The sequence below is a fragment of the Alosa pseudoharengus genome, unplaced genomic scaffold (genome assembly GCF_046254945.1).
Source record: "Alosa pseudoharengus isolate Yale_2024_CS ecotype anadromous, Long Island Sound unplaced genomic scaffold, YU_APseudo_1.1 YU_APseudo_1.1_scf_22, whole genome shotgun sequence".
NCBI classification, from domain to species: Eukaryota; Metazoa; Chordata; class Actinopteri; order Clupeiformes; family Clupeidae; genus Alosa; species Alosa pseudoharengus.
In genome coordinates this window covers 23,819,682-23,846,364 of record NW_027468680.1, presented here as the reverse complement: position 1 = coordinate 23,846,364, position 26,683 = coordinate 23,819,682, and the positions used below count along the sequence as shown (strand labels likewise).

Sequence of the window (26,683 nt, the reverse complement as noted above, 5' to 3'; positions counted from 1 at the left end):
CTTTGAAAAAAACCACAGTATTCCCTGTACGGTCATAAATTATGCCCTTCCCCCCATGGGGATTCCCACAGGACGCTGTCACATGGGGAAATGCACACCACTGAGTACTTGTGAGTTTATTGGCTGTGCTGTACAATTAAAGCATTGCTGAACGCAACAGTGTTTACGCGCCTGCCACTGGGTACTGAACACACGTGTACACACACAGCTGCACATTGTGACAAATGCAGTGAACCTGCTAACTGGTGACCAACATAATTGATTTTTCCGGCACATAAAAGGACTTGTATGACAACAAAGAAGTTCTTAATTCTTTCCTGTGACTGTTACGACCACCTGTGTCACCTGGAGCAACGGGGAGATAATTGACAAATTACCCACAGCTTGGAAAGGAGGGGCCCGCCCAACTTCCCTTCTCACAAATGAGTTTAACGTAAACACGATGTCACTCTCACCAAAATACTAAGGTTAAAAAGGTAGAATTTACAAGCTATACTTTAGAATGGCTTAAGTCAGCATTTTCCAAGAAATACACAATCCTTTTATGCTGTGCAACAACTTTACTGATTCTACTCCCTGGATGGCGTGGTATGGTAAATAGAACACCTGCAAGTAAGTATTATTGTTAATGTTGTAATGTTAAAGCTGCTGGGTCTGAAATGTGAGCAATGCAGCTAATATGCATTGAATAAGTACAATGCATACATAAGAGCAGTGGCCTTGTCCAAAACAGCATTCCGAGTCCTGTGTCCACCTGACGCTAATGTCTTCACCATTCTGTTGCCTCTTGCTTGTACTTTTAAAATGCATGTGGATGGCATAAAAGTCATAAACACATACTGTCAATGCATCATGCTGCAACTTAAGATTAATCTAGTCTGAGTGGGGTTATGACACCAGATTCAAAAGTAACCCTATTTTTTCCTCCTGGAGGATAGAATCTACTTCCATACCCATCAATAGACATGGAGCATGTGCTTGGAAACAACTGTTGTAAACAAATCTATTATTTTTATTACTGGAATATATAATAATAATAATAATAATAATAATAATAATAATAATAATAATAAAGAGAAATGAAGTGCGTATAAGTGTGATCTTTCTGCTACCAAACACAGCCTGAGAATAATGACTACAATAGTGTCATGTGTCATAGACTCATTGTGTCTCAAGGTAGGGCTTGATATAAGAGCTGTGCATTCCCATTGCATCTACCTTTAGTGTGGTATAGATCACATGAAAGAAGTAGAAATGGCAAAGGTTTCTCAAGAGGAGAATATAGTCATAATTCATGTATTTAAAAAAATAAATATTTAGACATCCTTAGATTTGTAGTTTGCAACCCAACATTCAGGAAATTCTATGTTCTGTCATCCCAGCATAAAATGATAATATAAAGAACTTCTGGAGCTCCCACACTGTGGTAATATTAGTGATTTGAGGGTGGACGCAGTGTGTTGCTGGGGTCAGAAAGAGGTCTCCATCCGCTCTGCTGTCAGGAGAAATCAGAGCTACTATTGAGATGGACTGTTTTCATATTGATCGAATAAATAAACAGAGTTAAGCGTCGAACCTAATGCTATTCTGCCCTCCAATTACTGTTCTGAAATATAACCTTCAAATGACTGCATGCTCGATACCAATAATACCAATGCTGCTAAGTGCTAACATACTGTAGTCTGACCCACCATGTACTGTATGCTTTTTATTCTTCTTACAATCTCTGAAGTGAAAATTAGTGGACTTAACAGATGCTGTAGCGATTACTTCTGATTCATACCAGAAAGACACAAAAGCATCATCATCACCCTGCTGCCTTCGGGCTTGAGTATTTCAAATCCACTAAAGAATTTACAGAGGCAGATATACATCAGAGTGACATGATGGATACTTCATGGACGGATGAGGACTTAGTGATTCAATGCTCACTGGCCACTGTGGAGTATATAACTGCGCTATTACACAGGATTATCAAGAATACGGTCTATTAGCTACAATCAGCAGAAATGTTGTGTGAAATTTCTGTGTGATTTAACCTCAAGTCAATAAAAAAACACCATGTACTGTATGTGTAATCACAACGTGATACACATCCAACATCAGGTTAACATAAAAACCTCTGAGACACTCATATTTATGCATTCAACAATTACACATTTCAATTCTTCCACAGAACGCTTGTCTACATATCAAGTCCCATGTGTGTGAATTTGAATGTGTGCATGAACTGTGAAGGGTACTCTGAACTGACCTGCCAGGTGCTAATCAGACAGAGCCCGTTCACTCTAGGAACAGACACTAGAAATGCTGACGCTCTCTGTCAGTGATACCCTTGCAGTGGTGAGGAGGACACAAGGACCCAAGCATGCACGACCCATTCCTGGCGCAGGCATTATCATCCCCCCCCCCACCCCACCCCCAAAGTCCTACACCCTCCTAATGGACCACAGTTTATTTTTAAACACACTGTCACATTGCAGGGATGATGCCAAGGTTACCTTTAGGATAGGGAAAACATTAGATAGAAGCAACCATGTTTGGTGTATTGGTACATTATGCTCTGGAGGGAGAGAGAATGAAAAATATACCCACTTAAAGAAATAAAGAGAGGCAGGGGGTATAACTATCAACAGTGTAGGGAAAGCAAAAAGTATCCAGTAGAAAAACTATGTCCAGTATGCTATATGATGGGCCTGCTTTTGGCTGTGACCTTCTGAATGTGATGTCTCTCGTGCTTTTCCTTATAGTTATTTGCACTTCCTATCGTGTCATCTCTTTGGTATGACCTGATCGCTGGGATAATAAAGAGCAGGTTACACACATTGTGCAGCTTTCCTCAACCCCTCGCTCTGTAAATGAATCAGTTTCCCAGTGTAATTCATTTCCACCAGGGCAGCTGCGGGCCATTTGGGTGCCCTACGTGGAATTGCTTTGTGCTGCTCAACCTTTCCCACCACAAAATACTTTTAGCTTATAGTTATGAATGTGAATCTATTGGCATATTATAATATGGAAATAACGCAAATATTAACACAAACAGCTGAAGGAACATAAACGGCCTATACCTTACAGACTTTAACTCTATTGTGTGAACATATTTTTAAATATTCAGTTAAAAAAATGCTGTTCTTGTGTATTGTCACTTGAAGATATTTGATCTTTTACCAAGATGAGATATTTCGGACTCAGTTGATGTGATGTGTAAACCTGCCAAGGTACTACCTGAGAATGTCCTTTGATTATTGCAATAAATGACATGGAGCGGTTTCTTAGGTTAGGAGTGCTACAATACATGCAATGACAGATCAGAGCAGACATAAGGAGGAGAGAATGGTATGCAGGCTAGCCTGTCAGCAGATGTGTTAAAGACCCATTCCAGCTAAACGCTTTAACCTTTTCAACATGCCCATTGAGTGTTTTTAATGTGCTAAAAGACATATTACACGCTAAATAATCTGTAAACACCATGGCTAAGTATTTCTGGTTTAGATGGACAGTGCACTGGTTGACTATTCAGAATAACAAATCAGATAGCCAGTCATTGTTTTTCAAAACCATTTCTGGAAAAATAGTTTTACAAGATAAGCAAGTTTATGTGTCAGAGTTACCTATTTGCATACCATTGTTAACCATTTGATAACATTGTCAAACCGAGTTGTCAAGCTGACAGAGTTGTATACAGTGTCGGGGTGGGGGCACTTAGCTCCCACATTGGATAGAAGGCAGAGGGAGTAAAGAAGATGCATATAAGCAATTTCAAGGCTATGAAAGGATTTCATTCATATAAAAACTTAGAATATGTATCTTTTAGGAGGTAAGACAAGTTTTAATTAATTAATAAAGTCTGAATTAGTAGTAAATTCAGAAGTAAATGGAAAAGCAGTCTGCATTTAAAATCCTATTTATTGGGGGAGGTTGGGGGGAGGTCTGTGCCTCCTCTGGTGTCTGGTACCTTACACACAATGTGACTGTGTGATATGTGTGATGGTGGATGCAGATGTGGACATATAAATGATCATTATAATCAGGGTGCACTTAGAGGGTTTTGACTCATCACCGGCCTACTGAACACTGCTGCATTTAAACAAACTGACAGAATGTTTAGGATTTTTTTAGACAACTCGTTCATATTGTTGCCCTCTGTAACGTGTATTACAAAGATGTAATAGACTTATTACGCAGAGCGGACAGACACACATCTCTTGGGATTAACATTGATCTGTCATATTCCTCTAGTCTAGTCTGGAAATGCATTACCCTGAATGCTGAACAAAACATTCCACCTAAAATACAACTATAACTATACTACTATACTAATTAATTTACCCCCAAGCTGCTTACAGTACAGGTGCAATACACAAGTTCCCTTGATAACTATATATACAGTATATATATATATATACTCTATAAAATATATTTTTACTGTGCTACACTACTGTCAGGTCTTCCTCAGCAACACAGCATATTAAGACATACCGTTGATATTAACTGCCTGTATCAATCATAAATGTGAATGAAGAACAGTATTGCTACTATCAGCCCTCTCCAAATACTGACACTAATTGATTGTTACTTTAAGCCTACTCCAGAGAAAATTATTTCACCAACACGCCCCTCAAACAGTGGGTTAATAATAGAGCCTAATGTTGTTGGCTTTTATGATAAGCAACAATAAGCAACACAAAATAACTATGACTCTTATTTGACTGGGGTGGAGACAAATGTTTCCCTTAATGTTTTTGAAAATGGCGTCTTGCTTCCCTGAACATAAAGTCTATGCTCTGCCTATGAGAGCAATTGAGACTCCGTACTGGGACCACACGAGTTCACTAGAACAAAATGGTCAGGCTTGGATTCAGCTCAAAGCTACTTTTTCTGTTCATCTAAATGTAGAATGGGCTAATTTTAAAAGAAGCCAGTAGCTGATTTTCCATTGATAAACATAGAACATAGTCTGTACATAGAAAATAGTTTGTTGTTTATTACAGCTTTTGAGAATATCACTCTGGTCTACAGAGGGAGAGGAAAACTCAATAACTACATCAAATGCCGATATGGTAAACAGGTCCCGGGGATGAGCTTTAGGAGTTTGAATGTAATCGGAGAAATTGTCCCATTTAATACTTAAACAACTCAACAACATCTTTATGCACCTAAACATTGCAAAGGAATGAGACTGCTATGCAGGGCTTACCAGAAATGAGAAGGATCCAGAGAGGCCAAAGGACTGAGCAATCGGCCTAAAGTGTGGGACAACGACTTCCTGTTGATACAAGGAAATGCATTTAGAGACTGGCGAAACAAAGCTTCAACATTGCTTTTTTCTTTGCCCACAAAATATATGGTAAAATGGCTCTTAACCCTCCCCAGGATGGCTTCCCCTTCCTACTTCAGAAGCGGTGCATTTTGGTATTTGGCGCAGGAAGGGAGACAGCGATGGGCAGGTGATAAAGAGGAGGAGGGCAGTAAATTTGCTAATCCAAAGAGGTGCTTAGTGGGCCTCTGTCCTGACGGAAGGAGAGCAAAGGGACCGGGCCTAAGAAGATGGGAGTGACCGATGGCGGCCCGGCAGCCTCGGAAGGTAATGTATTCGAAAACCAAATTACCGTAAGCTGATCCCATCTGGATAGTTTCTGAGCTCAGCATTGCTTTTGGTTACCGTGTGATACCATCACCATGAAGACAGGAAAAATCTGATTAACCTACCAGTACTGAAAACATTCAGTCAAAGACCAAAGAGCTTTTAACTTAGGACATGCTAATGCAATTTTGCTTCCTTGTTTTCTGAAAATGTAATAGAATCGACGACGGAAGGAGAACAGGAAAATAGACACCCGGACACACACACAAAAGGACACAGGCCACACGAAACCCAGACACACATACATACGGACACAGGCCACACACTACCCAGACACACACACAAACGGACACAGGTCACGCGCAATCCAAACACACACACACAAATGGACACAGGCCAAATGCAACACTACAAATACGCATTGAAAATGTTCCCCGTGTTAAGGCAGGAAAGGAGTCAAACAAATTGAAATATAATTAATAACTGGGTGCTTGTTGCACTGGGTACAGGACAGTTACAATCATTTAATTGTAAAAATAACAATTGCAGTCAAGAAGAAGGAAGAAGATGCAAATAGCGTAGGGTTAAATACGAGGATTCAAATAGTGTAGGTTTAAATAGAAGATGCTGATGACATGAATTTAGAGAAAAGTGAGAATGCCAACAGACAAAATTCACACACAAAACAGTTCATTTTACTCTTCATATGACAACTATATGCCAAAAATCACATTCAATATCAGGTCTGTCCATGTTCTTAAGCAGTAACTGTGATTACAGTAATTTTACTCTTTAAACATACTTGCAGAAAAATACAGTCTAGCAGAACATAAAACTGTCACGCCCATTAAAACGGAAATTGGCTAGATGTGATTATTAGCCCTCTCCATCTAACAATAAACACGCAGTGGACAGGACTGTCCCACACACCAGCGGAAACCAGGGCAATGGCTCTCCCCTGGGGGCAATCTATACACACCACACACCCATGCAACCATCCCACTGTCTGCTCTCCGAGCCTGCTTAATGAAGAGGCACCCAGGCATATTCCATTATGGCCACTCTGCTACACATCTAAGCCCATACAACACCCTGCTCCGCTCAAACAGTACACACATGTTCACACTCTACTTCAGCATGGCAGAATATGCACATTCGGTCCAGTACTACTGCACTGTCTCAGAGTCACATGTTCACCACAGCTTCTTCACACAGCTCCATGCATATCAAGTCACCTAATGCTCATCTAATGCACAGATTATTTCATTTATTCATCCATTTCTATTTAATTTTTTCATGTTATACCTCGAAAGGAATTGTGGCATGTTTTTTTTTTCAGATGAGAAAAGAAATGCTCTATATGTAAAGCATTGTGATAAACAGACACAGAGTAGATAGCATTAAGACATGAAATGTTCATGCTTTTACATGGTTGAAATAGACTACACCTGTGAAAGGATGTGTCATTCAACCATCTTCTGATTTGAGTAAACTTTCACATTTTTGTCCAGTCAAAATGAACACACATACACACACACACACACACACACACACGCAAAAAACACACATCGATATTCATAACACATTTATTTAGTTTAAGGTGTTTTAGAGTAACATCAACATCCAAAGAAAAGATTAGCCTATATAGAGATATAGATATATTTACAGTATGGAGACCAATATCAGAAGTCTACATAAAGCATAATGTTTTAAAGGTATTATTTTAGAAATTGGCATAAGGTTTAAGCAGGTTGAAAATGTCAGAAATGTACCTTGTTTAATAGAAACTTAAAATATCTCATAAAAATGCCTCTAATATCTACGCAATCATTAATACAGTGAACACCTGTGCACACACACAGTATAATATTATCAAAGGACACTCAACCATCTAGACAGATGTATTAACAAACTTGACTTGGTCTACTAAATTTAGTCTACATAATGTAATTTTGACACATTGACAGAAACAATACAGCGGTATTTGTTGTTACATTATTAATTGCATGACAGCATGAATTTAGTTCTCACACTGCAATTCCCAATATTCAGAAAATTGGGTAACTGAAACAACGACAAATCAACACATGGTCTTTTTTCCTTGCCTGTTTGTGTGCAGCGCCGTTATTGCAGTTCATATTGTATAATTTTTTATTCTTTAATATTGAATTGAATCTTCATTATTGGGCTCTTTACCACAGGCAATAACTAACGACACCTTTGTGTGTATTTTTGTTTCTTGGAACAGATCCTTTGTTTAAAACCAGAAATATTCAATAGACAACATGTCTATTAAATATTTCTGTACAATACTTGTGCATGTGTGATAACTAATCACTGCAAAAATATGTATTTATTATTTATTTGCATTCTCAACACCTTCATAACATTTGCTTAGTTGTTGCAGAGAAAAGGATTTGTGTTGGTAATCTGGTTGTACCAATCACTAACCACATCCATTCCAGTTCACAAAATCATGCATCAATTTAAAAAAGCCTTTGCGCAAGCAGGATTTACTTTAAGTTTTGAGGATAGATCTAAACTGTCAGAAAACTTTACAAAAGCAGCATTGTACGTTATGTAATTTTAATAAAATTAGAAGTTTATTAATGATGCCCTTGTATGGCTGTCTATCCTTTTTTATGATTCCAATAAACACATTGTGTTTATCTTGGTGTTGTGCTATCTTAGAATATAGAGATGTGTCAAAATTATTATCTGTGAGCACGTAATGCTCTATTGTTTCAGATAAAGAGGCTGTTTAATAATTACAACATGATCATATATTTAAAAAAATTGTTTGTGGAAGTGACACCAGTGAAACTGGGGCCACCAGGAAGCCCAGACAGGAGCTGAGTAGTTTCAGTACTGTAAACCTGATTAAGGCAGAGACTAGATTACTATTTACAGTACCTGCTTTAGAAAGTAATACACCAATAGCCAAGCATACACTGGTGAACAATAGAGCTTAGGCCCACCTTTCAAAGATATCTGGTTTTAAATTAAGTTAGTCCTGTCTACTTTGGACATTTTTGAAAAGACAAAAAAATGACTTCACATAGAAAAGACAAAAAAATATGCAATTTAGTTTTAGTAGTTTCACCCCATTGTTTTTCTGTTATCAAACTTTTATGTCAGTCATGATTTCTTTCTCTTCAATTTGTCAAGCAGTGTGGACATATTTAACTGGTTAAGATGGAACATAGGCCTATCTAATAGTTCTAGAATGCACTTGTGGCATTTATACATGCCATATTAATATTTTTAGCATGGAGAAATGTGAAAATAACTATTGATCAGTATTCAGCTCTGCTGAGTTCCACATCACTTAAATTAGAGACCAAAATCTCTCTTGGAGAAATTAAAAGTAATGATATATGTGCATGAAATTAAAGTAAAATTACACAAATGACTTGAAACAGTTTATGTCCCAATAGAAATATAACAATGCTGTCCACTGAGTGAAGCTAAACTGACTAAATTCCCTGGTAGTGAACAAACACAGTCTTACTGCCCCACACTGGTCCCCAGTCTCCCTCTCTCCTCACCCGGGACTGCCCCAGCTCAGGATAACTTTTGCACCAGGATGCTGCCTGGCCAGCTCGACAGGGTCACCGCCCGGTTTCATTTGTCCCACAAACACTGAGGCATGTAATTAATCCCTGCCAATCCCTAGTACATAGATGCATTTCACCTTATGTCAGATTTATTCTATCTCTACAAAATGGTGTGGGAAAAGTGACCACTGCTTCCCAAAGTAGCTGGGACCATTTTTGTGTTTTGTCTATTTCTGTTCATCTTGGTGTCACTCTTTCCAGTGCACACCCAAATACACTTGGGAGTAAAAGAGAGAGAATTAAATGCAAGCAGTAAAGAAAGAGAGAAACGGAAACGGGATCCCCACAAATCCGTTTGATTAGCTAAACACCTGCACCAGAGGTTTACACCTGCCCTGTTCACAACAGCTGTACAAAATGTGGTTCAATTCATCTACAATTTCACACCTCCAAAGTCAAACAGGGATAGTTCCTGTAAAATTGCATGAAACACTACCTAAGTGTCACAGCAGGTTTGGACTTTAAACTGAGTTGGGGTAAGATGCAGAGAAAGTACCAGTCTGTATCCAAAGCAAGAAAAAGTTTTCAGAAGAAGCGGCAATTTCCTATGCATTCTTAAATCTCTTAAAGAAAAAGATTGCACTAAAACTCTTCAAACAAAGGAAACTGAGTATGAGTGACCAAGTAAATTGAAGAAAAAAAACAAAAAAAATACAGAAAGCATAATAAATAGGCTACAGGGAAAAGACAAAAAAAAAGCACCTACTGGTTATGATAGTTGAGAGGATCAGGGATGCAAAGTTCTGAAATGTCCATCAGTCCAGATTTAGCATTCCAGGAATCAGAGGTGGAGAGAGGTAAGGCACGCAGAGCCACTTCTGCCCCCAAAACACACGCCGAGACCCTTCACTGGCCAGCGCCAGGAAAACAAAACACCTCCAGCACGTTGCCACCCCACGATCTGCACAGGTATGTCAATGTGTACGAGTGCATGTGTCTGAGAGGGGTGGGTGCGAGTGCGTTTTGGTGCGAGTATGAGTGAGTCAACGTACGGTCCTGTGTGTGTGTGTCTGTGTGTGTGAGAGAGGAGAGAGAGAGAAGAGTGAGTGACAGAGAGGGAGGGAGAGGAGAGAGTGACACAAGGAAAGTAATAAGGGAGGAGTGTGCAAGAAAGAGAGAAAGACAGACAGAGAGAGAGAGAGAGAGAGAGAGAGAGAGCACTGAGATGGAGTGACCGTGAGGGAGCGAGAGAGAGGAATGACTCTCCATGGTAAGGATAGGGCTCTTTAAGACTGAAGAGTTTGATGAATATGGAACAGCTGCTGTTAGCTGGCTCTGGGGGGTGGGGGGTGGGACTTAAAGAGACAGAGAGGGCTGGCTCAATGGAGGGGGAGGGGAGAGCGGGAGAGAGGGAGGGGACTCGGGCTCTCTCAAACAACCCACTACACATATCCACGTGCATTACGACGCACACACAAAAAGATGTCTCTCCATGCTATCACACAGATTCTTGAAATAAAGTTTCTGAAGCACTGACACCAGCTCACATTTTACAGAGCTATTTTTTGGTAGAATAGCTTTGTTTTTCTGTGTTTGTTGAAGTAACTTTTAAGACATTTCTGGAAACCATGTCGTTAATGCTAAAACCAGTTTTCGAAAGACTTTCAAATACATTATATTAAATTATATTTTTCATCTTCATAAACACAATATGGGCCACCAAAATCACAGTCAATTATTTACAAAAAAATCAAAAAAATTTCACATTCCACTGTCACTTTGTGGATATTAAAATTGATGTGAAGTATTCGTCATGATGGACTTTCAAGTACCAGTAACCAACTAACAACATCTCCAGATAAATCAAAAGAGGATCCTGCGAAACCAAGCGCTATCCCTTGGATCCTTTATATTCTTATTCTTGCTCCTAACAGTGACAACAGGGATAGAAGTGGCTTGTTAGATCTCACCATGAACGGAGATTCATTCATTCAACCTTTTTTTATTCTCGGAAGTTTATTGAGAGTAGTCCTCATTTTCAGTGATGCCGAGATAAAGGATTTATAAAGCAATCCCAAAGTTGTAGAATATGATATTGAGTACAATGGAGCTGTGGAAGAATGACTGAAGATGCATGTTCACTATATCTTAGCATTGTTGGCAAAAGTGTATCAGTAAATTGAGTGAGTGAATTGAGTCAGTAAGTCATCATTAGTTATCAGTGACTAACTTTAATTACCTGTGGACAGCCTATGCCTCACTCTTCATTAAGCACTGGAGGTAAGGAAGGAATGCAGAGTGCATATTGAACTTAATGAAACAAACACATCCCTTAAACCTTAAGAGGACCAGCATGCATTTTTATTTATAGAGTGAGTGTCTGTCTGAGGCTGAAATACTGAAGTGCTATCTTGAAATCCTGAGCATGACGTTAAACATGAGAAGACACGTGTGAATAATAGGAGGCAAATAAAAGAACACACATGTGAGTTATCATGTGGTTTCAGTTTCACAGATGATATGTGCTACACAGCGATGTCCCATAACCACAAAACCATACACCAGACTTAAGACAATCCAACATTATTCTATTCACCATCTCACATTTCCATAATCAATACCAAAAAGCACATAATCCCTATTGATCATCACAGTTGCACTGACGCACAACAATAAGACATGCGAGTTCCTCTTTAAAATACAAAATCAAGTAATTTACTGTTGTGCATGTCAGTTGAATTACATAGGACAGCTAGAGATCCAAAATCATATCAAAGTGTAAAATCAATTATACCCTCTTTAATAATGAGAATTATTTAAGTATATGATAAAAAATAATCCAATCAAATATTCAAATTGGAAAATAAAGCCAGATGACACCAGACAGAATCAATAAGCAAGGCTCCAATTTCTTTTTTAAAATTATGTCTAGTATTTGACCAATCATTACCTGTGTATACCATACGTACATGTAGCCTCTGATTAAAATTACATTTTTATGAACTGTGTGTAATATAAGTTCCCTTATATTACATGGGTAAGACCTCAAAATCCAATGTCAACATTTATCCCGTTTCCTTATTTACCACACATTTATTTTGGGAGTGTTTATTCAAATTCAGGGAACCCACTGTGCATTTGTGTCAAGGTGGCTATGCAATACAATGCTGTTTTTCAAGCTGCGTCATTCTTTCAAAATCAAATTAGGTAGGTTCGGAGTTAGACAGCCTAGGATGCTGAAAGTGCATTTTATCGTTTTTATTTTATTTTAATTATATTCGACAGTGATTAGGACTTCCTGATTCATATTCCTGATTCATTTGTTTTGTGCATATAAATGTAAATACTGTAAGTGTGTGTGTGTGTGTGTGTGTGTGTGTGTGTGTGTGTGTGTGTGTGTGTTCTAAGCTATTTTAATCAAATTAGCCTACTATTGACCCACCTGCTCAATGGTGTTTAACAAGTCTTCCATTGTCTTTCATTAGACATATATATTTGTTATATAAACACATTTCATTATTATTATAGTCTGCAACGGAACATACACACAATGTAAGTTTACTGTGTGCTGAAATGAAGGCTTATAGGCCAACTGAATGAAATGCCCTCCTCTAAATCCTGGCACTCGAACCGTAAATAATATACATATACATATATATATCTATATATATATATATATATATATATATATAATATATATATATATATATATATATATATATATATAAATATACATATACATATATATATCCCAATAATTAACTAACTATTACTATTTGAGAGTGTCTACAGAGTGTCTAGCTGATTGATGTGAATTTGGTTGAAGGCGGTTACTTCTCAGACTGTTTGAACAAGACAAGGAGATGCCGCCTCCCCCAAACACCTGTCAAGATTCGCTAGTTCTCAGGCTATGAACCAGAAGGAACATTTTCCAAGTTTATTTCTGTTTCAGTTCCACTGATTAGTTCATCTTTCAGTTGAAAGAAATAATGAGACGATGACAAATCAGGAGAAACGGGTAGTTCACACGACAAACTAATCAGTCGATGTAAAGCACTGCAAGCCTGATCAAGCTTCTAGGTAGGCTATACCACTTGGACCCTCAGTGATCTCTCTGGGACAGCGGATCACAGAGGTTTTCGTTGTGCCATACAGACCTGTTGTAGATTAATTCATCTAGTCCATGTAGGCTTTGCATAGTTTTGGAAAAACTATTTAGACTACAACAAACGCAATTGACTGTTAACAAATGCAATTTGCAGGGCACTGAAAGAAACAAACTTCAATTTATTCTGAACCGACATTGTTGGGTAGCCTTACTAGTCCACGGTACATCTAAAGATTGCAAATAATATGATTTTTCAAATAATCGCCCATGGCACAGAAGTGTGTGTCCTCAGAAATCAAAAGATGTGGGAGAGAAATTTACCTTTTTTAACACACAGCACATAGCGGAATCCGCAGGTAGCCTACTACTGCTCACAAGAGTGAACGGTGTTCTGCTCTGCCGCGAGTATTGCCCTCGGCAACCACAGTGGAGGCAACCAGCTCCTCCTCCAGCCTCAGCTTCCTCAGTCCAGTCAGACACCACCAAAATGGGCTCTGTCATAGGAAGGCTCGCAGTAAAATCTCCCTAACCTTGAACATGATATAGTAGCCTTACGTATTAAACTAGCCTATGGGTTCGTTTAAGCGCATGTGGCCTAGTACGTCCCATTAACTGCAGCATGTGGAGGTAAGTCCGGTTGAATTTTCTCATCGAAGACAACTGTGACAGGTGAAACACTGCACAAATTCTGATTACCGGCATGATTCCGGAAAAGGTCAGATGACTTCCAAGGGTAATGAATAAATTATAAGACAACAGTCCTGTCGCGTCTGAAGGTTGAGATAATGGCATCCCTATCACTGTAACTGGCCAAGGCCTAGTTAGTTAGAGGAGGCACACGAAAGTTATTTGTATAAAAATGAAGCGAAAATACTGTCCCTTAATAGTAGACGTTGCCTACATGAAAACATATTTGTACATTAAAACAATTGAGCATGCTGCTCTAGTCTAGGCCATCAACTCTAAAAGCGTGCGCAATAGTTTGCCACAGAGGCTACACAATAAATGAAGTGATTAGGCTACTGTTAGGACTGCACATATATCCCCCTAATTACCTAAATCAGAAATAGAAAAAGAGTTTAGTTCATATAGCTTTACGCATATGACATGTTGATACTGCTAAACCTTCCAGGAAATGGTATGCACAGGGTCCACTGTGAAGCGTCCACTACATTTCAAAAATAAATAAATAAAAATGGCCAGGAAAATGATTCCAAGACGTTCGCTAGAGGGAGCATTGCCTCAGAGGAAAAAATAGCCTATAGTGAATTGGTCATTGGGTTTGTTGTTTATTTGCCTTATTTGTAGTTTGTATGTACGTATTTATATGTAGATATTTTTCTCTTCTTAAATTAACATAGTATGTTAATAGGCCTAATACTTATAGAATGGAATCAGCATTGTTTGTTTCATTTTATGTCTCAGGTTTAGGTTATTGCTGGTAAATTCTGCTGGAAAAAAAAACATTCTTTACATTTCTTAAATATTCCTACATATTACATATCATGAAAATGTGTCAGTTTAAGGGGCCTGTCTGAACAAAAGCCTGTAGTGTAGTTAGCATGTGAGGTCTGACCAGTGAAATTTAAGGTCATAAACGTGCATTTCACTCAGGTCAAAAAAAACTGGAGCCTGAAATAGAAGCGAAACTCTTACAGAACAGATCTGCTTAACTCTCAACTCTCACAGTTGTCTTTCTGAACTAAACAAAATCAAGCACTCCCTCCAAAAGAAATGATCTTCTCCTGTTACACCACACACCTTTCTCACTGGTTCAGATGCAGGATACAACTTTGACGATGAAATCTAGTATGGAAGGCTTAGAAGAGGGACGCACACCCAAGTGGAGGTGCTAGCCAGGGGGTTTATCAAATTAAAAAATACAGAGTAGCCGCACACTCTGATCTCTTCTTGTATATTTAACCGACGTCTCGGCACACAACCTTTATCAAGGTTTAAGGAACAAGTCATGCACTGATTTTACATAGTCCCAGGTATAGAGGCATCATGGGTAAAATGCCCATGTGCAGGCAATTACTTAATTAACAATGACAATCAATCAATCATTACAATAATGATATTATATCACAATAATTACAATAGGAGAAAACACTCTGCATGCCGTTATTCCTTCATGTAACATTGGCACATACATGTAATATGTGCAGAAGAATGAACGGTGAGACACAGACACACACACAGAGCATGTCACAGATAGCAGGGATCAATGCAACATGTTCTAATCTCACATGTTCTCCTCCTTTCCCAAAATGGGGCTGGGACAGCCTAATAGTGGGCTCCCACCTTGGACAAGCCATTATCAATCAGAATTGAATTACACCTATTCTGACCAATTTCTCTCAATTACACATCAATCAACACCAAGTCTAGTCCCCTTTACATGTTCCCAGGTGATATAAAATGACAGTAGGCTACTTTACAACTCTTTGTGTCAGAGTCATCATACCCACTGATTCTGAATGACACTTTATTTAGCGGAATCATTTTTTAAACTGTATTTTTGGGCCTTTTTGCCTTTTTTCAGATAGGAAAGTGAAGAGTGACAAGAAGTGGGAGGAGAGAACAATAGGGTGGGATCGGGAAAATACCGTGGGTCAGATTCGAATCCGCGTCCCCGTGTACGTTTAGACCTGAATGTGGTACGGATGTTGCTGCAGCAGCTTGCAATGACACACCAGGCGCCACTCCTGTCAGTTAAGAACAGCAAACCGAGGCAATTATTTACACAGGCTCACCAACATGGCACAATAGACCATAGAAAATGTTTCCTGGTCTGATTAGTCTCGATGTCTCAATTTAAATTCGGATGGTAGGGTCAGAATGTGGTGACAAACAGCATGAAAGCATGGATGCATCCATCCTTGTATCAATTGGCTGCTGGTGATGGTGTTATGGTGTGGGAGATATTTTTTGCACACTTTGGCCACACCCTGTGGCTGACCATGTCCATCCCTTTCTGACCACAGCGATGGCTACCTGCAGCACGATAACGCACCATGTAACAAAGCTTGAATCATCTCAAATTGGTTTGTTGAAACACGACAGTGAGTTCACTGCAATCAAATGACCTCCAGTCACAAGATCTCAATGCAATAACCTTTGGAATGTGGTGGAACTAGAGGTTTGCATCATGGATGTGCAGCAGATCATGTCGATATGTGCCAAAGCCCCTGAGGAATGTTTCCAGCACCTTGTTGACACTATGGCACAAAGTATTAAGGCAGTTCTGAAGGCAAATGGGGTACACTCAGGTACTAGCTGCACTAGCCAGTGTACCTAATAAAAAAGCTGGTGAGTGTATGTGTAGGCCTATTATATGACATAGCATAGAGGACAGAGAAAGGACATGTCTGTACGGTATGAACAACAAACATTGGTGTGGTGAAGTTATCTGCAGAGTGTGGGTGGTTCAGTCTGTGCAAACTTGCACTGGTGGTAGTGGAATATTGAGTGCAATGATGCTATTAGCGCTGTGGTGTGGAGTTCAGCAGGTGGCTGCCTTAGGGAAGAGTCTCTTCCAGAGCCTGCTGCTACTGAGGCTCTTGGAAAATCTCCCATTCTCTCTATTATTAGTTACCATCAAAATGACTTCAAAGCTGTAATATTAAGGTAAAAATGTTTAACTTCCAGAGCTAAAATGGTGATGTGCAAAGGGCAGGGCATGGCAGGGCAGCTGCCCTGTTTAACCGGCTTAAAAATGTTCAGTCTAACTTTCCCTTATACTGGCCCCTCAGGACATCTCAAAATTTGGATAAAAATAGTAAAATGTCACTAGTGTGTGGTTTAGTGGACTGTTTTGGTGTGTGGTTTAGTGGACTGTGCGTTTACTTCCTAGCTTTCAGACGATCACCATATCTTAATAACATATTATATGACCTCCCCCATATGATATTAAATGTCCAAATCCATGTAGGCTTCTACATGTAAAATACTACGCATTTAGAGTATGGTAGGGTCTAGACCTGGTCAACCCTACTCTAAATGCGTGCTCTACATATATATATATATATATATATATATATATAAACTCTAGTAGACCTGATCAACCCTACTCTAAATGCGTGCTCTACATATATATATATATATAAACTTTAGTAGAGATGTGATGGCAAAGTGCAGAAATGCCGGCCGCAACTTAAAGCTAATATATAATTAAGACGACAAGTGTTGTTTAACAAAACAATAGTTGATTGATGTTGTGGCGCTGTAGGCTTTAATAGTTCTGTGCTAGCAATAAATTGTTCTGTACCACATCTAGTTTCTGTCACAATGGTAGGAAATGTCTGTTTACATTTTGAAATGTTACACCTCATTGTGAAATATAAGAGAACACTGTGACTATGGCAATATTTCTGAACATACAGTAGAACTTTGAGTTAATGTGCACAAGTTCTGCGAAACCCTATGACGACAAACTTTATCTCTTATATGTCATTTTTTGCCGAGTGACACTGTCCGCCTGGAGTAGCCTATTAAAACGGTAAAGTTAAGGGATGTTTACTAAATGCTGATATCAAAGCTGCTGATATCAAAGTAACAGAGAGTCACAACATTCAGGGATTTAACCCTGACTGCTGTTCCACTATATCCCATATTTTGACCATGTTCAGATATACTGGAGTTTACTGATGCACAGTGCATTCAGAGATTTCCTGACGCTGAATCAATCACCTACTTCTGCAGACTCTTGGACAGCTAGAGAGCTTTCCTGCCACAGTGGCATCCTCACCTACATTCTCAGCTGGTCTTCATATAAATCACGAGCACTCTGTTTGTCCTTGCATACTGGTCATTTCAAACCGCATGTCTAGTGATGGTGCAACATGGGCTTAAACTAGGACATTGGAACGTGTGCTTTGTTACACCCTTTTCTCAATCTTTCTTAAAACTTGAACTTCTTTTTGTTCAATATGCCTAGACAGGCCTAGAAATGTGTCATTAGGTATATTCAATTGTGTTGTTATAGTGGTAGATAAAAACAAATGGTTTATTTTACAAAGATGATACAGTTACAGTATCTGCTTGCATTCATTTTTAAAAATTCAGGTTGATGTTTATCTTTTCCATGGACTTAATGGCAATAGCAACATGGACTCAAATGTCTATGCTCCACGTTTCCCCAATGGCCAAAATAAACAAAAAGTGTTTATCAGTTTTCTAATTTATTTATTTATAAAAAAAAATAAGTGTAGTAAGTATGCATGAGGGATGCCTAAATACTCCCTCAGCACATTTGCTGTGGCCACATTCTCTGAGTTGTTCATGCTGGTTATTTTCAGTGGAGCAGTGTTTGAGTATGTGTGTGTGTGAGTGTGTGTGTGAGAGAGAGAGAGAGAGAGAGACAGAAAGAGAACAAGAAAGAGAGTCAGAGAGTGTGTGATGAAGGGGAGGCACTATGAGTGTGTAGTCTCATTGACATGTTTGTGGTGCATCTGTCTTTAATGGCTACCGCTAAGTTCAGATGTAGCCCCCTCAAAGCCTCCCCTTTCCAGCCTGGATGAGCTGGGGAATTGCAGGGGTCACACTCTCATTTCCTCATCAAACACATAGCGAGTGATTTGGAATATTTATGAGGGCTCCAATTTAAGTTAAACATTGAACAAAAATAATTCAATTGAATTTATATGGTTGAAAGAATTAAACTCCCTGCGGGGTGTTTGGGAAAGGGGGTGAAATTAAACAAGGAATAATCCATGGTTCGGATAAAAGCTACCGTGCTGAAGAGGAGGCAGTGGGTCTGTCTGGACAGTGGGACTGTGTCTCAAATCACGTACTTCTGCACTTACAATACCTAATTTGAGTGTGTGAGGGCGTTCACACTGAAAATTCCAACGGCACTCCAAGTCTCCGGATGGTGCACTCATACCAGTCAAAAAAGCTGAGTGTGGAACGCTGGACACTTTTTGCCCTCAACGGACGCCATCTTGGCTATATAGTGGAAGGGGAGGGAGCGTTTTCAAACTCATGGTAATCACGGTTGAGAAAGCTGAAGCAGCAGCAGTGGAAAACACACTTTACAGAGGTACAAGCAAGTTATAACATAAACTGTTCATGTTTTGACACAGTACGACCATGTCACTGTCGAATAGAGCAGTGTTTTTCAACCTTTTTTGTGCCACGGCACACTTTTGACACTTAAAATGTCCCACGGCACACTAACATCCTGTGTGAAGAAAAAATAAACATACCATAGCCTAAAATGTCAAATAATACACAGATATGTCCTTATTATGGCTTCTATGCAAGACCTGCTCAATAAAACAAGCGCCCTCTGTTTCATTTGTAGGTGACTATATCTAATTTAATTGTTGTTATGAACTGGATATGTGATGATTCTGTGAATACTGGATATGGGGTCCCCGTTGTACAATGCCTGCATACCACAAATAGTGCAATCATACAATCAATGAGAGCATGTGGTTATAAATTCTTTGATGCAACAGTTGCTTTTCTGGACCAGTGAGTGACATTTGGGTAATTTTCTGCGGCACACCTGATGATCTCTCACGGCACACTACTGTGCCCCGGCACAGTGGTTGAAAAACACTGGAATAGAGGATACCAATAAAGTTATATTTAAATGTTGCGATCGTCATTTCCATTAAGTGCACGGAGTTAGTGTTTGATATGAGACGACACTATTCTGTTAAAATGTCCGTATTCCGCCAGTAAGCACACAGTGCACAGGGTACTGCACGAAAGTGTACTGACGGAAGTACGCCAATTGAGACACAGTCTGGGGGCCTGTCGGGGGTCACTGGCGAAAGGCTTAATGGGATGTCCAGTCCACATTGGGAGTGTTTTCGTTATCAAACATCAGGCGGATGGCGCAACAAGGCGTTCCTAGGTTTTTTAGTCATGGGTGTGTTTTGGGCGTAACATCATTTAAACGAATGAGAATGACATCTGTCATTCCCTTTAACAGCGCCCAGTGCAATTTTAAACAGCTCATCTGTATTTTTAGTCAGTGGCGCATTTGAAGGAATCTGTTTGCAAGCAAGACCGTATGGAACAGTTATTCCACTAAACCATGCTTTACTAAAACCTAGCATAGTATAGCCTACACACATTTGCACTACTCTATTATTTGAACTTATTGGCAAAGTGAAACTAACTTCATTGTGGTGTCAGTCAATGATAAAACAGTAAATACACAGTTAATTACATTCACTATTGACTGACAATGGGTTACCATCGAAAACATAGCCTTGGAAAAAGCAACACTTACCCCAATAATGTTCGAATGACTGAATAAAAAACGTTTATCCTGCAGAAGAGTTGTTTACATCTCGTGACAGGGCGTCTTCAGCTGTGCTTCATATTTGCCTCTCCGTCATTACCAATTTGCAAATGATGGTGAATAACTACTCATTGTGAGATGTACAGTATTTCGTAATATCTTTATTGTAATTATGTTTCCCATTGTAATCGTGTAATTTGTAATGTTTTGCATGGATGTGCGCTGGTGTGAGTTTGTGAATGAGAGAAGCCTGGTGCGTTGTGCACCCGCCCATATCACTGTTGATAATGCGCCAATAAAATAACCCATTTTCCGCCATGCGCCAGGGCGAAAATAGGGCCCTGGGTCTGGGCAGTGGGTGTGTCGGGGCAGTGGGTGTGTCTGGACAGTGGGTGTGTCTGTTCCTGATCAGTGGGACATGGGATGCCAGCTTCATGCCAATGTTTAGCTTAATACACACATACCAAATATGAACTTAGGTTCATAATTAGCTCAACATTTTGGTGAAAATAAGTTCATGAAGTGCATTTTTTAAAACAACTTTCAAATCCCTTTACTATTTGTAGTGAGTTGTACCTGCTTTTGTATTAGCTGCATTGTGTATAAACCGTAGGACAGTGTTTTATGCAAGTTAAAAAACAAAATAATAGCATATTAACTGCCCCTGTGCATTAACCCCATAGCTGAATAATTTTTGCAAAATCAATGTATAAACCGCGGCTAATAGTTGGGAAATCACGGTACCAGCGCCACAGAGGACACGACACTCCTCTGCCCTTGACGGCTCTCTGCAGCTGCTCAGATTAAATGTTCAGTGTGTAAGGGTGCATTCACATTGGGTCCATTTAACTGGACCGTACCCGAGTGCGATTACTCCCCCCTAGCCCTGACCCAGCTGGTCTCTGTTCACATTACATCTTTGTTTGTGGACATGCGTTTACAGTATGTCATAAACACTAGCTTCTTTTTATCAATATCAAAATACGTCACAAAAACAGCAGTTTATTTCCTGGTTTTGGAACAGATAGCATTCGAACAATCCGTACCCCAGACCCCCATTTTCTACGCTTAGTCTTGCCTCGCTGCCATCACACCTGCCACCTACTTGCTGTCATTATATCTGTTGATCACTATGTTCCACCTCTGCCTCCCTGCCAGCCTCAGCTGATGTCCTGGCTATAGGCTACTGATGAGTACAGGGCAAGGAAGGGGTTTATTATGGCTCTGTATTGGCTATGGTATTTAGAGGAACTTACCCACATCACACACTTTTCAGCCAGAGGCAGTGAATTCCCCTCCCAAAATAGCTTGTATTGCATCACTGTCATAGTAGAAAAAGCTATCAATATCTTCATTCCCGTCCTGGCTCCCTCCCCAAGCCACAATAGCACAGCTTGCAAAACAAGACAAGCAGTGTCAGCTAATCACTGCCCAACTGCTTTTGGAGACATCTGCACAAAGCGTCACTTGCTGCTTCCCATCTAACCAGAGGTCACTGAGACCAAGCTCAGTATCCCTCCTGCTTGCATCTGCTGGCACTCTATGGGCCGATTAGGGCAAATACATTGTGGTCTTCAGTTGGTCTTGAATGGTCTTGAATTTAGGTGTGGTTATACCAGGCCGATGCAAAATGGCAATAAAGAAGAGTCCAGTCTTCTTTATTGCCATTTTGCATCGGCCTGGTATAACCACACCTAAATTCATTTTGTGAATAGGGTCTGACCATGTTCAATTGTGGATTGGTTCCCGATATAGCATCTTAATGGGTAAAGGCTTTCAGGTTAACCTAGCCCTGTACATTGCTACACTTTTGATGTGTTGTTCCCCCTATACTAGCCCTGTGCATTGCTACACTTTTGATGTGTTGTTCCCTTATATTAGCCCTGTACATTGCTACACAAATATCCCTCGTATTCCAGCCCTCACTGTCACTATCACATCCAGCCTTTCAGGGTCGTTCACCCTAAGAACGATAACGATAAAGATAACTATAACTATAACTATAACTATAACTATAACTATAACAATACTAGATGTACCGCAGAGCGGTACAAAATATGACCGCCGCCCAGTCCAGCACATTTTTTCCACAAAAAGAAATCACGCTGAAAGGCCTGTATGATTCTAACTGTCTCACTAAATTGAATTATCCACACTCAATTCTCACTGGTATCTGCTAGACAACAAGTCCCAAAACATGATTAGTTCATAGATTTCACATGTAAAATTCATTTTATACAACCCCACCTCCATCTTGCCTGTTCATAATTCTGAGAAATTCTTGATTGTTTGTGTTATGTTTATGTTATGTGTGTGGGTGTGTGTGTGTGTGAGTGTGTGTGTGTGTGCGTGCTTGTGTGTGTGCCTGCGTATGTGCCTGTGCATGGAAGCGTACATATGTCTACTGTGTGAGTATATGTCATACGTATGATTACTGTGAATGTGTGTGTGTGCGTGTGTATCTGTTTGTGCACATGTGTGCACATGAAATGGGTTAACATGACCCCTGGAAGCAAATATACGGAAAAAAAATGGTAATCCTAGGCCCTACAGTTCTCAAGATATTCACAGAGAACTGTGTCTGGCCTACCCTCCTTTCGGGGGGTCCAGTCCAGCGGGGGGGCTACAGATCAAAACGAAAAATGACGGTTCCATGCTATCCATGTGGGGGTACATGCCCACCAAGTTTTGTGTACCCCGGTCTTTCAGTGTCCCGGGAATCCTTGTTGGTGTACGTCACTAAATGTACACATAAATTATTTTATTGTAAGGCCCCCCATTAACGAAAGTACACAAAACTTGGCATGCATTCGGAGGGTGTCATAATGATCCTACACTTTCAATTTCGTGCAGTTTTGACCATGTCAGCCAGAGATATTGTGATGAAAACACCTACATTTTTGCTTTTTAATTTTTAACTAGGTGGCGCTATACATGAAATAAGTGGTAATGGGATGGGTTGACATGGCCCCTTGAGATCAACATACAAAAAAAAAGGTGGACCTCCTAGGCCCTACGGTTCTCGAGATATTCACAGAAAACTGTCTCCGGCCACCTACAGGCCAGTTGGTGTATAGTAACATAAATTAATTTATTGTGTGGCCCCCCATGAACGGAATTCCACGAAACTTGGCGTGCATTCAGAGGGTGTCATAATGATCCTACACTTCCAATTTCGTGCAGTTTTGACTATGTTAGGTCACATATACCTGCGATTACAACACCTCATTTTTACTTTTTTGTGTTTAACTAGGTGGCGCTATACATGAAATGAGTGGTTATGGAATGGGTTGACATGGCCCCTTGAGATCAACTTACAAAAAAAAATGGTCCTCCTAAACCTTACGGTTCTCGAGATATTCACAGAAAACTGTGTCTGCCCTACCCTCCTTTCGGGGGGTGCAGTCCAGCGGGGGGGCTACAGATCAAAACGAAAAACGATGGTTCCATGCTATCCATATGGGGTTACATGCCCACCAAGTTTCGTCTACCCCGGTCTTTCAGACTCATTGACGGAAATTTGGACATGCGAAAAAAAAAAAAAAAAAAAAAAATCTGACTAAACCTATATGACCGCCGCTTCGCTGCGCGGCGGTCATAATTAGCGTCCACACTGATCAACAGTAGGAAAGTCTCTCCTCATATTGATGAATGTGATGTCTAAAATGTGATGGATTCTGATTGGCTGTCAGCTTTTTTCTAAAAATGTAAATCGCTCTGAAAGTGATCTCCTACGATATTGTTCTTCATATCGCCATTGTTATAGTTTATGTATGGACGTTGTTAGCTAGAGTGATACTTTTTTGCCGTCATCATTATAGTTTTAACAATCTTGGCTGCTCAAGGGGTCTACAGAGCAACAGATCCAACAGGTTTTTTCCAGGTGCTCCTGATGGCCAGTGCAAATACATGTATGTAAAGGATTCAGTCACATCTCCCCACCACCTACTATACATTCACTGTCCTACTCACTCTCTCTCTCTCTCTCTCTCTCTCTCTCTCTCTCTCTCTCTCTCTCTCTCTCTCTCTCTCTCACACACACACACACACACACACACACACACACACACACACACACAAAAACACAGTTCTATATACACCTATACTATACACATAATGGACATGTGAACTCAGATCACAGGGAGAACTGCTTGACCAAGCTCAGTTCTGTGAACAGTCTATGAAAGGAGCAGGTGGCTTTGAGGGAGATTGAGAAGTGATCATCTTTAACACACCCCATCAGACTCTCTAAGAAGTCAACCTCTCTTCCGCATGTGACTGGTCATCTTGGACTTAAAGTAGTTATAATAGAGCGCTAGGTAATTTATATTGTGTGACATTTTGTGACCAGATACAAAGGTTGCAAAGGTTTCAGCTGTTCTGTCACAGCCTTGGCAAATTTAAATATATAATGCAAATGTAATTTTGGTCAATTTCTATCCAGTCTTTAAACAAACATTGAGAAAGTTGTACAGTCGAGTAAAATAACCTATTTAAGCCATACATACTTCACTTCAATTATTAATTGAAATGTTTTTTAAGGGTGCACCCTAACAACCAGATTTAAAAGTAAATGTGCACACATCCTGGTACAGTTTAGGGCTTTCATCCTGGTCAGTTAGGAGCTCACACAACCCAAAACGTTCTGGTCTTTTTATTGATAGGACAGTGCAGATCAGACAGAAAATAAATGTGTGAGAGAGATATGGAGTGTACTTGAGGAATGACCTCTGAAATCTGGCTCCGATTTGTATGAGGTGTGACAGCAATACTACCACTGCTCCTCCCATGAAATGAACTTAATTAAAAAAAATAATGAGGACATATTAAAATCTGTTTCACAATTCTAAGATTACAATCTTATCAAAGTGGGGACCAATTTTGGATTTGTAAAAGAAAAAAAAATCTAAGAATTTCTTGTGGGTATTCAGCACCTGTTGGTGCTGTTTTGCATGCTTTTAGATCAAGTAGTGTGTAAGATATCTGTATGAATTGGAGTCATAAGACCTGCCTACACGTGTGCCCAGAGGTCTATTACCAAGTGAGAAGATTGACTCTCAAATGAAGTCATTAGTTACGCAAATCCAGCCATCATCCAGCCTGTTAATAAGAATCACATCTCTCCCCCCTGGCATGCTCACCCACAGCATGAAATAGCTTTTTAGACGCTTTGGAGAAAAGAAGAGACAAACAACACCAGATAAAACAAAACAGTGGCCATCATCTGGGGGCAGATTAAACATGGAGGGCTTGGAGGGAAATCCAGAGGATTTACTTTTTTTTTTTTAAAGGCCTCCTTGGCTGGAATCAGCATCCGCATAGGGACAGGTTCCTGATGAGTTGCTAGAGCAGGAAAGACTCGTGTTGAAGAAGAAATTATTGGCAAAGTTAGGCTAATATCTGTTATTAACCCTGCATGGGTTGCTGTGAAGTGATCTCAGCATGTAACAAGGGTCCCACTGTCAGGGCTCGGAGGCTCGCTGCACCACAGCTCTTCCCTGAGGAGAAGCTAACTTATTAAAATAATGTATTAGCTCACCAGATTACTGCTGCCTGAGGCAAAGGCAATTATCCATTCCCAAATCCCCAGGCAGAGTTCTCCCCTCACAGCCACGAAACCGGAGAACGCAAAGAGAGCCAGACATAGCACACTCAGTAAAAAGCCTATTAATTAGGAGCCCTCCTGCTGTGGGTAGATCATCGCTTTTACCACAATACAACCAGAGATAAAGAGCTAGAGAGACATAGGTAGAGACAGACAGACAGAGAGGGACTGGAAAGACATCAGTCATCAGATGGTTTGCAGAACAATCAGCATAAAGAGTCTGAATCAGTACTCTTGGAAAACGTCAAGTTGACTGGTATTCAGCAGACACTTTTATCCGAAGCGCAATGGCGTATTCGGAAATGGAACACACAACGGCTCAACTGTAGAGAGTGAAGCTGGACCTCATCATCATCGACGGCTCAACTGTAGAGAGTGAAGCTGGACCTCATCATCATCGAAGGCTCAACTGTAGAGAGTGAAGCTGGACCTCATCATCATCGACGGCTCAACTGTAGAGAGTCAGCAAATAAAGTTCATTGGTATCAACATCACAGAGGACCTCACCTGAGATGTGATCACCTACGTGTTCACCTGGGACGTGAGAAAAGCACAACAACACCTCTTC

General features: G+C 40.0%; 1 protein-coding gene across 1 annotated transcript in view; it reads right to left on the bottom strand.

Moving 5' to 3' along the window:
* Positions 1 to 9,957, bottom strand: part of esrrb (estrogen-related receptor beta) — a 47,910-nt gene extending 37,953 nt beyond the window's left edge. The window contains exons 1-2 of the mRNA XM_076299982.1: positions 9,908 to 9,957; positions 5,198 to 5,266 (exon numbers count right to left, since the gene is read on the bottom strand). Coding sequence (XP_076156097.1) covers positions 5,198 to 5,266; positions 9,908 to 9,957 — 119 coding nt within the window. The remainder of the gene's footprint in view (positions 1 to 5,197; positions 5,267 to 9,907) is intronic.
* Between the last annotated feature and the right edge of the window lie 16,726 nt (positions 9,958 to 26,683).